At 52.0% G+C, this 16614-nt stretch overlaps 1 protein-coding gene across 4 annotated transcripts in view; it reads left to right on the top strand.

Moving 5' to 3' along the window:
- The window catches only part of PFKFB3 (6-phosphofructo-2-kinase/fructose-2,6-biphosphatase 3), a 45185-nt gene that overhangs the window by 10854 nt on the left and 17717 nt on the right, over positions 1–16614 (top strand). For 3 of the 4 annotated variants that reach the window (XM_085299606.1, XM_085299591.1, XM_085299615.1), the window contains exon 1: positions 11580–12200. The exons of the other annotated variant lie outside the window; for it this stretch is intronic. In XM_085299606.1, the coding sequence (XP_085155732.1) occupies positions 12122–12200 (79 nt within the window). In that variant the 5' untranslated portion in view covers positions 11580–12121. Of the gene's footprint in view, positions 1–11579; positions 12201–16614 lie in introns of those variants that run through there. 4 annotated transcript variants of the gene reach the window in all.

Below are 16614 nucleotides of genomic sequence, written 5' to 3'. Positions count from 1 at the left end.
GTCGCCCATCTACGTTCATTAAAAACAAGCTGCTGTTTTCAGGGTTTGACTTGGCCGAGCAGCTGACCTTGATGCCAACGGGTAACTGCGGGATGGAAATTTGAGTCTTTGACTTGTTTTTCTTCCCTCCTGTGGATGTTTTGGTAGTAAACCCCCTGATGAGCGAGGGRCTTCTGGCAGGAGGATGTGGCCACAGCTGACGCTCAGAGGCTTTGGTAGCCTCAGGCATCGCAGGATGCTGCCCCGTGTCACACCAACACCACTGCTCTGKGGATAGTCCAATCTGGAGACACTCAAGAAATAAACCACCCTTTGCAATATATATATATATATTTGTTTTTATTATTTTTTTCAAATCAGAATCCGTTTCCCAATCGGAGCGGTGGATCCAGCTCACAGCTGAGGAGGATGCTCAGGGATGGGAACAGGGACTCGGAAGTGGCTTTGCCAGTGAAATCTCTGTGTTGTTGAGCCACGACCTGAGCAGAGTGGGTCGAGGCACAGGAGGCACCTGCCAGCAGTGATTTTGTTTGCTTTGTTTTGTTTCTCTGAGATTTAGTTTGCCAAAGGCAGGGAATGGATTTCCACCTTGTAGTAGCAGCTGTGAATAACACCTTCATGGGAGAACATAGCTCAGTCTGGTTCTCTTAAACATGTAATTGTCTCTGGTTGCTGCTGCTCTTCTCTCTTTTCATCTCCACTCTTCTCTCTTCTACTCTCTCTACTTGAGGAGAATTTGGTCTAGATGCAGCTGAGCTGCTCAGAAAYGAACCCAAGTCAAACATATTGGCTCTGTAAATAAGTTAATAAACAGTTAAAAGATGGTCCACAAACGGTCAGAACTGCAGCAATCTGAGCAGCTTCTCGGTGGTGGATGCACTGGTGGGGGGAAGTCTTTTTTAGATATACTTTGCAGTCTGACTGCCAGATTTTGGAAAATCTGTGGTTGCCTCCTCTGCCTTGTGCTGTGATCATCCCACCACAGAGACCGCGGCGTGTTTGCCACGATGGGGTTAATCCGGTGTAGTGGCTCTGGCAGCTAACGGCCTGGTTGCAGAAAAGACAAGACAAGGCAACGTGGGATGTGGCGGATGCTTGCCAGCATGCAGCGTTAGTGTTAGTCACCTTTTTTTTTTTTTTTTTTTTTGATGACTGACTCTATCTGAATGCAAAATGACCAGACTTCTGAATAACATCAGAAGTCGGCGGCAGAGCAGGCTGCCAGGGACCGAGGCACTCGCGTGCGATGCAGCACGTGCCCCGCAGCCCGAGGGAGCCGCGCTCTCATCGGGGTTGCATTTGGGCTGGGGTTATCAGGGTGTCTTCGTCAGTCATCTTTGGAAGAAAGCGTTCGAGACGGGGAGGAGGCAAGTTTGTAGCAACGGGAAACACTCTGAGCTGTGCCAGTGCAAACCCCTGAGGGTCTTGCCATCGGGGCGAGGASAGACTGCTGTCTCACCTCCGTCCGAACACGAGGCGCAGCAAGCCAAGCCGCAGCAATGACGCAGCTAGGAAATGAGAGCCCATTGCTCTGACGTTGTCATCACTGCCTGCATCAGCCGGGGCAGGTGGGGGCAGAGAATTGCAGCCCCTGGTGCGGTGGAGATGGACATGTGGGCACCACGGAGGTGGACGTGAGGGCTGAGCCCATGTCCCTTGGAGCTGTCTTAGCTGTCTTAGATTTTTGAGGAGTGCTAACACAAAATTGCAGTCACCTTGGGGCAAGGAGATTGTGCTGTGATTCCTTGATTAGTGGCATTGCCAGAGAGACAGCAGCAGAAAGATTGGTGTCCCCTCTTCTCCATCTTATTAGGTGGGAACTAACCATGATCAACTGGCCAATGTCTACTTGCATCTGTGTCGTTGACTCATGGCGTCGGTTCTCAGCTCAAGTGACAGCAGTTATTTTGGGAGGAAACAGGGATACTCCCTGGTGCTATGATGTCTTCCCTCGTGATACCTACCCAAACACCACATACTGCCAAAGCGCTGGTTTGCTACTATATGTTAAACCCCATGGTAGAAATATAAACATTTGTGATGTCTTCCCCCCGCCCCCCAAGGAACTGTTAACAGCTTGTCATTGTCGGTTGGAAAATGTAAATGCATTTGAGAAAAAATGTTGGCAGCATGCTCCCCATGTTGTTTCAGCTTGTTCTGGAATTCCAGAGAAATTTCCCATTAATATTTTTCATGTCTGATTGGAAAATATTAGTGAAAAAAAAAGAACAAAATTCTGCTGATTTTTTTGCACAATTTTAGACTTTTTTTTTTCTCCAGTCAGGTCCCCACTGCATGGAGATTAAGTGAAATGCACAAATTAAGCACATCTGCTTAGAATTAGATAAATAGAAATCTTTGCCTCATATGCAGAAAAAATTAAGAGAATCCTGATAAGGAAATCTGGTTATTTAACTTCTGCATTCCAGCAACCTGTGMGATCTGGTTCCAGCAATTTGGCTCCAAAAATTGGTTAGAAGAGCTGTTAGGAAAGCCAGAAGATCTAAAGGGTTACCCAGGGCAGGCTTTGACTGTAGAGAGCTCCAGCAAGACTTACGGAAACTCAGACTGACTCACGTATCAAAAAAAGACCTGCTTGAGATATCTGTTGTGTGAAGGACAGATCTTCAGTAGAGCAGAGGCCTTCTGCTCAGGAGAATTCAGAAGTCTTTGCCATCTCATGATGGTGGTTCAGTTTGCTGGTCCTTGGACATTTTTCAGTCAAGTTGTGGATCTTCCTATTGTGAATTTTGACACAGTGACCATAAGCTTTCTCTTTTAGTTACCTTTCACAAATGTCTTAAAAGCAGACCCTGCAGGTTTTTAAATTTAAAACCATGCTGCAGCAGAATCAGGACATTTGGACATTACTTCTTGATGCCTTAGAGTTTCCATCAGCAGGATGGAGAGAAAAATCCTCTGAGAGGCCAATGAAAGAACCAGCTCAACCCGAGAAGTGGTGGTGTGCCTGGGAGTGGTTCTTCCTGGCTGGGGTTGAGGAGGTGTGTGGAGCAGCATTGGGCAATCCTCATCCGCCATTGCCCATGTCGTCCCAGCCCTGTGAGGAAGCAGAGACAAGCAGGTTGTCGATGCAGCAGACGTGCTCACTAACACGTGGAAAGATCACTGTATGTTGTGTCAGTGAGTATAGGGTTTCGAAATGCCACCGCTCATCCAAGATTTCCTCGTCCTCCCTGCATCGGATCATGTTTTCAGGAGCAAGGGATTGTGTTTTGGTTCACCTTGTGGCTGGAGTGCACCAAGATTTGTGTCATGCAGCGTTGGACATAGCACTGAGTTCTCCCTCTATGCCAGGCTAGAAACACTTCCCAGATGCTGGTCTACAGCCAGCATCCATGACAGTGCAGATGAATCCCTCTTGAAGTGCCTATTTCTCTCCATGGATAGTGGAAGTGGCCAAGGGTGACCACCTTCTTGTAGACACCTACGCAGAAGTTTTGTGACTGCTCAGCACTCCCGAACRGTGCACATCATCCCCAACTGCTGTAGGTTTTACCACTCCTGATCAAAAGCGCTGCTGGCAGGACCCGTACTGATATTAGTAAGGGTTGATAGCAAGGATAAAAAAAATATATATCCTTTTTTCCTAATCTGGGATTAATCTATGCTGCCTATGAGCACCTCCTCTCTTGGTCAACACTAACACAAACCAACTTGTCTTCTTCCATTTGCTTCTCTTCATCCCTAACCCCAGCTACTCGCAGGCTCGAGACCTTTGCCGAGAGCTTTGTGTTGTCCTAGGTCTTTTCATTGCTTCCAAGAGTCTCCTGCATCTCCTGGGCAACTGGCTTAATGACATCATCACGGGCTGCTGTTTAGGTGCATATTGGTCACCACGGTAACGCCGAGGTTGTCACCGGCCTGAGCTTGTTGCATCATAGGGTGAATCAGTCCCAGCAGGAGAGGCCACAGCCTTTGCCATTGTTTGATTTAATACCCTGCAATGACAAGATAACGATCCAGGCACTTAATGAGCGGTAGGTGCAAATAAGACGTTAGGAAACAGCGGGGCAGCCAAATCCATGTGATAATGACAGGCTGTGATTTCCAGGAGTGACCGTCCTCCACCTTAAATTAATAAAACAGATATATTAAATGTTTCTGCTACATCAAGCTAGCTGTTCAGGGCAGGAGACTCAGAGGGCTCCCAAATGCACTGGGGGCTGGGAAAAAAAAAAAAAAAAAAAAAAAAAACTCAACCCTGAAAGATCGGGCACCACCGTTAAACCGACTCAAATATTCTGGGCGCTGGAAGATTTGCCACTGCGGTCAGAGGAGGGCTGCGTTTTAATTCGTTAGCGCTGGATCTCTGACTTGCTGCAGCACAAGTTGCGTGCGGATCGGGTGCGAGGACAAGCCTGCGTTTCTGCAGCTCTGTCTGGAGAAAGCAGGATGGCAACACACACCAGTTTTTTGCCGGCAACAGAAAGAAACAATCTGATCTGGCACAGATTCTGTTGGGACAGAGTAACCCTGTAACTATTATATATATATATATTTTTTTTTCAAATCATCAGGAGTTTTTTTTACCAGATCAGTATATTGTGTCAGGTGGTTGTGACATCTCAATTAGGGACTAGGCAATCTAAAGTCAAATTTATTATCTTGGGGAATTACACCCTGTATCAATGCCAAGACTTGAGCAGAGTTTTTCACTCCAGGTGCAAAATCACACGGCAAACACGACTGGATGAAATGTGCTGACACTTTGGGGATGGAGGGCAGCAGGTGAGTAAGGATGTTTCGTTCACCTCTTTCAGTGGAGAAAAAGAAAATCCCCTGGAGATTTTGTGACTTGAACTCACTTYCAAAACTGGAAGAGGTTTGCTTGGGTATAACTAAAAGTGCCTAGGAATAGGAGGCACAACAGAGTGTCAGGCTAATAGGAATAGTGGCTTCTTGGAGTCCCTGAGAGTGCCAAAATCTGAATTTTAGCTCTCTGTCACAGGCTCGCCGATCCATCCTCTTGCCCCTTTCTGGTGGGATTAAGCCTGAAATGCTGCAACCAGATCTGACTTCAAGRAAAAACGTTATCAGATTCCCAAGACTGGAATATTCCCAACCTTTTGCCATATATCTGCCATCTAACTACTTTCAAAAACCCCTATTTATTCTGCCAACCCACAGAGTTGGGTATCTTTAWGGCTTGACAGTTTGGTTGGCTGATTTGCATTTTGCTTTGGTCTTGTAAGGCCAGGAATTTTTGGAGGCCGTTGCACAAGCCTCTTGCACACACTTCCTCGCAGACCTGCCCGTGTTGAGAAATGTTCCTGTTCCAGCGGACATTGCAGGCCCAGAGCGTTATTTCTGACTTTTCTTCTCAAGAATTACAGAAAAGATTCGGAGCAGAGCTTTGAGTTGCTTGGCTGGCATCCCACAAGACATGCCTCATCAACTGGCCACAGGGACGTCCTATGTCCCAGCATCCTGATGGTTTCTGTGGGACTAGGGCAGCATATCAGGTGAAGTTGGAAGAACATCAGCGAGCAGGTCGCATCTCTGATTTTCTGGTTAGGCGAGATTGATCCATGCATCAGAGGTGCAACTCGAATCACGTGTGAAGAGTGGTGGATGCAAAGGCAGGCACGGTGCTTGGCTTTGAGAGACCTGYGTTTCTTTTCATCTCCTTCAGACTGGATTACACTCCTCTCTGCTCCTCGGGGGTGCTGAGAGGTCACAAGAYTGAACTCCTCACCTTCGTGAAATCAATTGCAGAACTTACAGTCACTTCAGTGACACCAACATCTCCTCGACCAGCCTGCTTCAGGAGCTCCCTGAAGGTTACTAGCCACAGTTTGATGATACTGTCTCCTTCAGCAGCCACAGGGAGACCTTCCTACCTGTTTGCCTGGCTTTTAATTAGGATTGAAGGTCTGGGAGGCTCCTTTGGGGCTATCAGGCCTTGCTGGTGGAAGCCTATCTTACATCTCTCATCTCTGCCTTTGGACCATACGGCATGGGTCTTCCCAGATACTGGTGAGGCCTCTGCAACATTTGGCCACAGTCTGCAGCACCCACTGCTCTCCAGTGGCCACTGAGGGATTCTAGGGCAATTTTGCTCTTAATGTGAAGAACTGAAGTTAAATGTAGCCTCTTGTCCTTTCTTCTTTCACRTATCCGTCATGGCCAGACACACAGACAGTGCATCTGTCCCTCCTGCTCCTCCTATCCATCTTTAACGCTGTCATTCAYTCAGTGATAACCAGAAGTCTTTAGTTAAGGCACAAGTCTGACAGCTCAAAATATTTCTATGTTCTTTCTTCTCCATTTTTAGCAGCTCCTTCAAGCCACTGAGTCAACATTCTCCTGTGCTGCTGCTGTTTCACCTGCTGCACGTCGTGCACTCCCGCGTTGCCTTTTCCTTTTCGAACAGTGCTGAAGTCAGTACCCTTTTTGTGCGTCTCTTGCCTCATACCAATGCAAGCCTCGAAACCAACACTGTTCCTGYCCTTAGCGCTGCTTTCCTCCCGACGGATCCCAAAGAGCTTTGCAAAGCCTGTTGCACTAAATCGGGCACTAACCAGGGTTAAATTCCATATCCTTCTGCCTGAAGGGTTTCTGATTTTTCTTTTTTAAATATATATAGACTTTTAGCAAAGCCGGTGATGTAGTAAGAAAGTGCTAGGAGAGTTGACTTCTGGCAGAATTTACCGTCCCTGAAACAGCTGCCGCGTAGCATGACGGCTGCGGCAYGCACCGCGGCTCGGAGCTGAGGCGTTGAGCAAAAGCACGCGGGCCCCCGCGCTTACTGTACGGGCTTTAGGTTTGAGTATGTTGTGGCAAGAAAAATCATTCAAAGAAAAAAGTAGAAAGTCTCCTTGTTGCTGGGGGAACTGAGCTTTTTCCCACGGCGGGCAGTGCCCGAGGTTGCACCGCGAGCACTGAGGTTGCACCGGTTCCTCATTTTTGGAAACTAGACCCCTTTGGATATTCCCCATCTCCGTGTGCAGCTGTTTGTGAGCCCTTGCTGCAGCCCCCCGGTGCCTGCCCTGCTGGTATTTCACCGCCTGGGCAGCGGTTGCCTCTAGCTGAATTCATCCCGCGGGGGAAGGAAGACGTTTGATGAGCGTGTAAGGTCGAATTACCGCATGTAACGGGTTACAAAACCGGACGGCCTGTCCCCGGCGCTGGGAACAACGGGGCGGGGGATTCCTCCGGCGTTTGCACCCTGTCCTGGCAGCGGCAGAGGGGAGGGAGGGCTCCGAGCACCCAACTTCCCTGTCCATCTGCCTCCTCGCTGATCTTGGAGGAGAAGGTGACMGGTCCTCCATGGAGTGGTGTCCTGCAACCACCGCAGGAAAACATACCTTTAAATACTTGCAGAAGGCATTTTGCCCGATCTGTGCGCACCTTTTGCCAGGGGCAGTTTTGACCCGGGTATGGTCATGGGGCTGCAAGRCGGGAGAAAAGGCTCCTTTCTGTGGCGGAAACAGCCCCGACGCCTTACGCGGCGTGGGAGGCTGGTGGCACAGGTCCCCAGGGGCCTCCTGCCAGCGGAGCCTGCGCACGATGGCAGAGAAACCGGAGAGGGTAAGATGAGAAGCCGAGACAGCTCAGCGCCCCGTGCGCGCAGTCTGTGCACCCTAACCTCACCCTCGCGTGAGTGCTGCCGCCCTCCGCTAAGCCCCTCGTTCACTTCTCCTTGTGCTGCGAGACCCGCTGGGGGCGAGCGGCAGAGGGCCCAGAGCATCGCGAACTGCAGCTGCTTTTCCAAGCCGGACTGTTTGCAAAACCGGCTGTCGGTAGCTTCGGCGAGCGCTTCCAGCGAGCGCCGTCAGCAGCGAAAACAATTTGGCGTCCCGCAGGCGAGAGCAGGAGGCAACCGCCCGGGTTCCTCACTGACCTTTCCAAAGTCCTGGCTTCTCCTGAGATGTTGCAGACAATTTGCTCGGCTTCCCCAGGGCCTTGTTGATTTTTTTGGTTGGTTTCTTTTCTTTTTTCTTTTTTTTTTTTTTTTTGGTAAGTGCAAAGAGATGAATAGCTTTTCAAATATGCATATAAATACCTCTCCGCCACCCCCACGCAAATAGCTTGCTCTGTTGCAACAGTTAGTATATATAGTGTATGTTGCAATGCAGTTAAGTGCAGGAATGAGACTTTGGGTAGCTGCTAGGTGATTTTTGCAACCTGCCTCCGAGGGAAAGGAGAGCGGCCTGTGCCTGTGCCACAGCCTGGCAAGCTGAGGCTAAGCTGGAAGCCGGTGATGGCCGAGCTGCCCAGCATTAACAGAGAGCTGCATTTCTACAGGGAGTTAAGCAAATCTCCAAGCGGGGGTGGGAAGCAACCTGGTCCTGAACGGAAAGGTTTGAACCTCTTTTGCATAACAAATAGGCTTTGGCGTTCACTTTGCAAGCCGGTGATGGTAAACCACGATGATAAACCACGTCAAGTCCTCCCCGAGCTGAGGAGATGCAGCGTGATTTTTTTTGAGGAAAGGAGCAGGGACAGCACCTTGTCCCTCCGAGGCCACGTCATAAGGAAATGATCCCRGGTTTCTCCTGCTGGATGTCAGAACGTAGTGACCTCTGTGACTTGCGCTTTCCTGTTAAGCTTCCTTTAGAAGGAAAAGATAAAAATCGTGAGTCAGGGCTCATTTGGAGCCGTGGCTTCCCAGAGCCMTCGTTGCTGTTCCCTGCATTTTGATGCCAGGCGAATTAAAGCCAAGGAGGCTGGCTGGTTCCCACTGGYGTCAGCGGGTCCTTCCAAAGAGGCTGGTGACTTTATTGGAGGGGTTTGGTCCACATCCAGGGAAAGGTTAATTCCAAAGTCGGGAACTGCTTGACAGGTTGGTTGGGTGCTTCAGCAGCAGAGAAAGGAAACGGAGAATTGAATGATTGCCTTTCACTCTGCATTTCAGAGAAGTCCATGGCCTACGAACCCCATAAGAGATGGGAGTCCTATTCTCACAGAACTGGAGTTCTTCACCTTTTTTGGCTGGTTTTTGCTCCCAGGCTTCTGCACCTCCCTCCCTCGGACCCTCTGGGCTATTTTCTCCCTGCCTGATGCCAGGCCTTTGAGATTGCCAGCTTCAGCCTTGCATTTTTGCCCCCATCTCCCTTGCACTTAATGAAAGKCAGCAGGTCCTGGGAGGGAAGCGGTGAGGCTGTCCATGCCCTGGGCGATGCTCCCGGTCTCTCCCATCAYGCGCCTGCCTTGGAAAGCTGCAGAGCATCATCGGCACGGCGTCTCTCAGTACGGGGCAGCCGCTCCCTTCAGGATGGGACTTTCCAAACCCATCAAGCCTCCTAATAAAGGTTTTTACGGAGCGGGATTTGAGAGAAAAAGAAAAAAAAAATGCCTTTCTGCACCTAGCGCTGTCCTGCTTGCAAGGCAATGCTCTCRCAGTGGTGAAAGTGCCTTATAAATAGTAATGAACGCTTCTTCCAGCTGACCTGCCTCGAAGCAGCTGGGGGTTCACGCTTTTGCAAATCGGGCCATTTATTTAGGCATTTAAGTACGGTCTCACTTTACGCTCCAGTTATTTAGGAGTTTTTAGCCAAGAATTGCTAGGTGKATCTAATTCAAAGCGACTGTGAATTTAACTCAGGCGGAGTTTCACTTTCGTATTCGGGGGGCGCTAATCTTCCGAGCAGCCGCCGGAGCCTTCCGAGAAAACCTGCGGAGACGAGGGCCGAGCTGCTGGAGGAGGAAGGGGAATGCCCACACACGCCGCATCACGTGAGCTTCCTTTCCTCCTCTTGCGTTTTAGTGTGGGAACCAAATTTCCGTGGACCTCAGTGGGGACAGGTCCAGGGTTGATTTATAAGCGGTGATCGATCGATCGTGGCCGGTCCCATCAGCCTGCCTCCTTCGGGGGTGGCCTCGAAAGCAGCTCCTGGAACGGACCGCGGTTCCCGTGGGGAAAACCGACGGCCAACAGCTATTGAACGCATGGAGGAMGGTCTTCTGCTCTCTCCTGAGGATGCATTCCCTGCGCGGTGCGGCAGTCACCGTCACAGGTCTGGGAGCTGCATTTGGTGTCTAGCTGGTTGACCCCCCCCCCTTGCACCTCGGCACCTCCGCTCACCGCAGCACTTCCTTTCCCGTCATCCGTGAATCTTTCCCAGCTCCCTCATTCCTGCCAGTGAATCTAGTTTTTTTTTCCCAGGCAGAAGGAAGCATTACGTATTTTTTACTCCATCAGCGTGGGCTTTGTATAAGGACAGAGCCAAATGCACGTTCTCTCTAGATGCTGTAAAAATAGAAGCCTCTGCCTCTAGAGGTGGGAGATCCCTGATGTAAGAGGCTAGCGAACATTTTAAGTACCCGAGTGACTACTTAGTGGCATTTTAGTTTTCAAGCTGAATTTGCTCTATTCAAACCCACCAAAGCAGAGGCACTGCTCCTAAACTTYACAGCTCTCTCCAGCTCTGAAATATTTACCTATTTCCCCACTTCATACCAGCGTGCACGTTTGCTGCCTCACATCCCACCCGCGGAGCCGAAGGGACGCRGCGCGTAGCAGTGCGGCTTACGCAGTGGGCCTGGGCCTGGGCGAAATTATCCTTAGGCCAAGCAGGCATCTACCCCGCTGCTCTGCCTTCYRGKGGGCTAAGGGGCATCTYGACAGCCAAAAATTCAGGCACAACRGTTTRTTTTTATTTATATWTTTTTTTWWTTYYCCCCCCAAGTGCCCAGTGCCTATTTCTGGATGACTCACAGATTTCTCCTGCCGCCTTTTAGTTGCAAATAGCAACTTCTTCGTCCCTCTGTGCAATGGGAGGGGGGTTATTATTACCAAGGGGCTGCTTTTAATAGCTTGTTTSAAGCCTGAAAGCTCACCTGCCACAAGCCAGCTGCTAGAGTAAAAATGAAAATAAAATAAATTTTTAAAAAATCGTGCCTAGGTGAGAAGGGAGCTCCCACCGCCCTCTCCCACCCCCGCGAAGGTGGCTGGTGGCCGGGCGGGAGCTGCGCCCTGCCCGCGGGGCTTGCGCGGCCGCGCAGCGGCGCGGAGGCGGGGCGCCGCGGCGGCTAGGGCATCCCCGCCGCGGGAGGAGGCCCCAGCCATGTGCGACGTGAGCGACGTGCCGGAGCGCTGCCCACCCTCCTCCTCCTCCTCYTCGCTTGGGAGCCCCCTCCTTTCCTTGAGGAGAGAAAAAAATAATAAATTAATTAAATAACGCGGTACAGGCGGGGCTGCGCGCAGCGCGGAGGGGGTAGGAAAGCTCCGTTTGCTCCCCCCCCCATCAATCCTTTATTTATTTAATTTTTAAAGGCTATTTTTAATTTATTCAGCGCACTACGGGGGAGGAGGGGGGGGCGCCGCCGGCACCGCCCACGGCCCCCGGAGCGGGTTGCAAAGCATTGCACGGGGAGGGCTCCAGCTTGTCCGTGTGTCCCCCCCCCCCCCAACCACCGCAGCCCCCGGCCTAAGCAAAACGTGCACGGGGCAGGGGGACAAAGGCGCCTCCTTTGTCCCCGCTGCAGTGCGGGGGGCCGGCGGCAGGCGGCAGCGCGGCCCCGCCGCCCCCGGGCCCGGCCCGGGCCCCGCCCGCGGGGCGGGGAGCCGCCGGCTGCCGGCCGGCCTGGCCGCCTAGAAATAGGAGTCGGCCGCCGGCTGCCGGCCCATTGCAAGGCGAGAGAGCGAAAGCGAGCCGGCAGCCGCGAGCCGCCTTCCTCGCCGGCCGCAATTCCCATTTTTTCCCTCCTTATTTTTCTTTTTCTTCTCTCTCTCTCTTTTTTTTTTCATCTGTATGTAAAACATTAGCGGCGGAACTCGCCTTTATTTTTTTTCCTTCCTCCATCCTTCCCCCGGGACAGGCGGGGAGCGGCGTTTTATTTATTTATTTATTTATTTATATATTCATTGCCGTGCCGGCTTTGTGCCCTGAAACCCTCCCTCTCTCCCTCCTTCCGCCGCATTAAAGCCTGAAAGAGCCTCCCTGAAGCGGCAGAAAGCGCTTACAGCCGCTGGGGCAAATAAACCCCCAAAGCAGCGGCTGCAACAAAAAGGCATTTGTTTTTTCTTTTTTTTTTTCCCTTTGTTTTTTTTTTTTCTCTCCTTCCTCCTTCTCCCTCCTCTCCTCTTTTCCTCCTCCCTCTCCCGTGCAAACGCAGCAAGGTGGACTCGGAGCGCAAAAAGAGCTTTGTTTTAAAAATGCCCATGGAGCTGACGCAAAGCCGCATCCAGAAGATTTGGCTGCCCAACGACAACCGGCCGGCTCTGCCCCGCCGCTGTGAGTAGGGCCCGGCCGGGGGATCGGGGGTGCTCGGCGCTGCACGCTGCCGGCGGCGCGGCCGGGGGCGGGGGGCGCTGCGCGGTCGGGGGAGGCTCCTGGCAGCGGCCCCTCCCAGAGCTCCGTGCTCTCTTCCAAATTTCCCTTATTAGTTATTATTTTTTTCCCCTCTCCCCACGTGGAGAAAAAAAAAAATAGATTTTGATCAGCAGCTTTTTTTGCCCCTTCCCGCCGCAGCATCCTGCCCGCGGCCGCATCGCTGCCGGCCCCGGGAGCGCGGAGGATGGTCCCGGCGCTGCCGCCCCGGTGCGGATGTCTCACGCCTGCCTTGATCCCTGCCTGGACCACGATGCCAAGCAGCGGAGATGGGGCCTGACCTAATTGCTCCCCATTTTTCCAACCTCTCCCCCGCTTTCTCATGCATCTAGGATTACAGGGGCATGAGACAGGTTGTTAACCTTGGCCCTCACGTACCAGCTCTRCTGGGATTTTCAAGCTTTACTTTGGGGCTTGTCCGTGACTTTGGGCTTGGGGCGGTGCTGAACCTCCTGAGATATTCCCAACCGCTGGTGCTGTCCCAGGCCCCACTGTGCTTGGGATGAGATAGGAGGCAGGTGGAAGGGAGCTAGTTGGTGCTAAAAATCCCCAAGCAAGACAGCGCGCTGGAGCTCTTGCAGTGCTTTGCTTCGTTTTTGAAAGTGCAGGCAGCATCCTGGGTTTAAAACTGAATTCTGCAATTAAATAAAAATATAATATAGAAAGGCAAATGCTTGGGTCATCCAGGTGTTACTGAAATACAAATCATGCATCATAATAGGATGAAAGCTGAGAACCGGCACTTTTAACTTGCCCAGTGTCAAAACTGGCAGCCTGCCAGTTGTGCAACTCCAGACGACTATAGAAAGCATCACGGGACTCCTTGCACATGTTTTTGGTGAAGGATGGGGGAGATGGCCTTCTGCAATGTGGAAATGGATGAAAGTTGCCCGGCCAGTTTGAATCAGTATTTCCGATGCTCTTATTTAACAGGCGGCTGCGTTTTAAAGTCACTTGGGACCTTTTTTTCCCTTGGCCAGGAAAATTCCCCCTATTAAAAAAATAATTAAATAAAAAATTATCCTGGCTGTTGACCCTGTTAATTTGCCAGTGTGGGAGACRTACTGCCCGTGTCACCCTCTGGCTATGGGTCACGCATACCGTAAGAGATGACCTGACCTGAGCCCTACCGGAGACGCCCGGGAGACGAGGTCAGATGAGCAGCATAAGCTGCCTCGGAAATGGCTTTCAGCAACAGGCTGAACATCTGGGTTGCCACAGGGCTTTGCTTTCAGCGGGCTAAAATGTCTCCTGGCTGGGGGAATTGGCTTAATGCTTTGCAGATGTATCCGTTTGATCTGATTTCTTCCCTTTTTTTTTCTTTTTTTTTTCTTTTCCCCAAAAGACTGCCCTGCGTAGGGACACCTTTGAAGGAAATCCCTCACAAGCATAGCCCTTTCCAGTGGTTTTTGATACTTTATCCGCATGATTCCTAACAGGGGACAATGTTTCCCTTGCAAAAGAGGAAAACTAGTGTACTTTAACCTACCAAGGCCCCAGGGGGGAGGGGGGAATAGTTAATACCATCGTGTGGCTTCTAATTAGTTTTTGTGGGGCATCATTCATTGCGATCCGCTGGTGGAGAGCTGTCGGATGTTTGAGTTTTAGGGCCCTTTCAAGTCTTTAAAACTCAGAGAGGATTTTTTTTTTTTCTAAGAGGTGATGTTAATTAACGTGCCGTGGCACAGAGCAGCGCGGCGGCAGCACGGGCGCCCTGATGCGTCCTGGCGGGGCGGCGGCGGGGAGCGAGCGAGGGGGACGCCGGGTGCGATACGGTGCCTTCGGCCGGGCCTTTCGCCGGCGGTCCATTAAATTCCCGCCGGGCTGCACGTCGCTCACGTAGGGGCCGCGAAGGCGAGCCGCCGTCGCTGGCGTGGCGGCTTTATGGGCAGAGCCCTTGGCGAGGGGAGGGGGCTCGCRCGGTGGGGGATGCTGCAGGAGGAAAGGCAGCTGCTGCTGGCTCGGTGCCTGCACGCTGCCAGCATGGGCACGTGAAATGCTCAGGTGCTGGGTGAGCGTGCAAAAGAATCAGGAGGAGAGGGAAAAAAATAGTCTTAACAGACTATTGCAGAGCATCAGCTTTGGGGAGAGGGGGGCGAATGCATCAAGGAGATGGTAAAAACAGCAGGAGTGAGAAGGTGGATGTTTGACTTGACTTGGTTTTCTAGAGGCAAATTTCCTGCTGTTTTTCCTTCTACCCGCTCCGGTGAAGAACGAGAGCGGGCATGCGCTGGCTTTCAGCAACTAGGAGCGAGGAGCTCCTAAACTTACTAGTGGAGTCTTTGGAGAGTCCTCCCTGACCTTGACTTACATCAATAGATGTCAATAATGGGGAATGAATATGCATTGAAATCCCTGACTCCTTTCCAAAAGAAGGGATGAATTGGGTCTTTGTGAAGCACTCGGAGCCAAACACCGGCTTGTGTTTCATCCCTGCTTCAAAGTTTGCTGGGGCGCGTTTGCGCGGCAGGCGTTCGCGGTCTAGCTGGGCTTGGGTGCGGGCTCCTGACCCGAAGGCCCCCGCGATGCCTGGTGGGGAGTGCTTCCCCCGCTCCGATGCTCCTCAGCAGTCCATGCAGATCTGGGATCTTTCCATGCACAGCTGTTGGAGGAGGAGGAGGGGGCTTGCTCCGACGCAGGTGCCTGGCCCCGGCGCAGCAGCCGGCGAGGCCGTGTGCGTGCGCGCACGCAGGGTGAGCGCCGAGACGGTTGCAATTAGCTGTCTGGAGCCGGAGAGGGGTGGACAGTGCACCGCGTTGTCCCCGTGGAGGACCGATGACACTAATGGCTCCTAATCCTCTTGGCTCCCATCTCTGAGATCTTTTATCTGCTGGCAGGTGGGGGAAGGAGGAGTTCCTCTCCTCTGTGCAGATATTCCTCTTCCTGCCCCCACCTCCATTTAGTACATGGCTGTTCTTTGGTGCAAAACAAAGGCTTGTTCCAGATATTGGTCGAGGATGTCAGCTTGTTGCCATCCACCCTATGCAGCCAGAGAGAAAAGAAGCTTCTCTCCGGATGAGTTGCACAGCCCCTTCGGCACCCCAGCGTGCAGGGTAGACGCTTGTCCTTGAAATCGGTSGGAGCTGCCCTGAGTGCTCAAAGCCAAGCTCTGCTGAGACAGGTTGCCCAAAAGTGTGACTGTGAGGGCAGCTACACCCTGAGGAATGCAGAAGAATGAGAATATGTGTATATATATAAAAAAAAAAAAAAAAAAAAACCACCTCTTTCGAATAGTTTTCTCATCTCTTGTCTGCTGAGTTGGCTTTGGCAAGACAGACGAGCAGATGACGAGTGGCTTTTCTCCCCTGTCCTGGATGCTGTTGCCTTCACTCCTTCCTGTGGCCTGAATTTGGTTTCTCTAGTGGTTGCTGGAGTCCTTAATTAGGAGGAGAGGGATATTTCTCGCCCTTAAATACTTGTTTCGTGAGCTCCCAGCACACCTCTGGGGTGGTTAGCCCTCYGCAGCTGAGAAGAGCCCGCACTGACCCACTGCTCCGTCTCCCCCCCGCATCGCCAAGTCGCGGCGGCTCCACTGAAGCTCCCCCGATCCCACTGGATCGGCGGTGGGGAGAGGACCAGGGTTGGGGGGAGGCCACCCTGCGCGCGTGCCCAGGCGAAGCTGCAGTTTTGGGGGGGGGTCTCCCGTCAGCCGCTGGCTCCTCGCTGTCCTCTGCGGCGAGGTGTTGGGGCTCGCTCCGGAAAAGCGGGCTAGAGATGCCCTGGAAGGATTCCTCGCACGTGATGCCCGGCACGATGCCGGGCAGCATGAAAGGCGGCTCTCTAATCCAAATGCCATTAGGAGTCATTAGGATCTTCCGCCGCCGCGTCTCAGGCGCTTGGCTCGGCGCCCGCGTGTGTAGCACCGTGTGCAGCTCCGTGTGAAGGTCCCGGCCCCGCTGSCGGGGCGATCCTGGAGCGGGGTGGAAAGGCGGGCAGGGAGGAGGGATGCTGCCCCCAGACAGCGCTCSTGCTGCTGGAACCGGGCAGGAGAGCGGGGTAGGAAAATTCCCARATTGCTCGGTTCAGCAATTTCCTTTGAACTGAAGCAGAGAATTCATTTCCTCAAGGATTTTTKGGGGTAGCAGTGATTCGCCTGGGCAACCTGGAAGCTGATTAGGCTGCTTTTTGGCCATGCAATTGGGTCGWATGGGAGAAGAGTTTCTTTTTCTAACTTGTCATGTCATCAGTGCACTGATGACTCCATATTTCTTTATTTATTCTTTTCTCCCCAGCTGTTTGATACAGGCTCCTCTTTAAACCAGAGCAGAGGGGGAGAAAAAAGAAACCAGCTTAAAGCAGATTTAGGGAAAAAAAAGAA

Source organism: Rhea americana, unplaced genomic scaffold (genome assembly GCF_003343005.1).
Source record: "Rhea americana isolate MKP2758 unplaced genomic scaffold, rheAme1 scaffold_1, whole genome shotgun sequence".
NCBI lineage: Eukaryota > Metazoa > Chordata > Aves > Rheiformes > Rheidae > Rhea > Rhea americana.
This window is presented reverse-complemented; position numbering and strand designations above follow the sequence as displayed.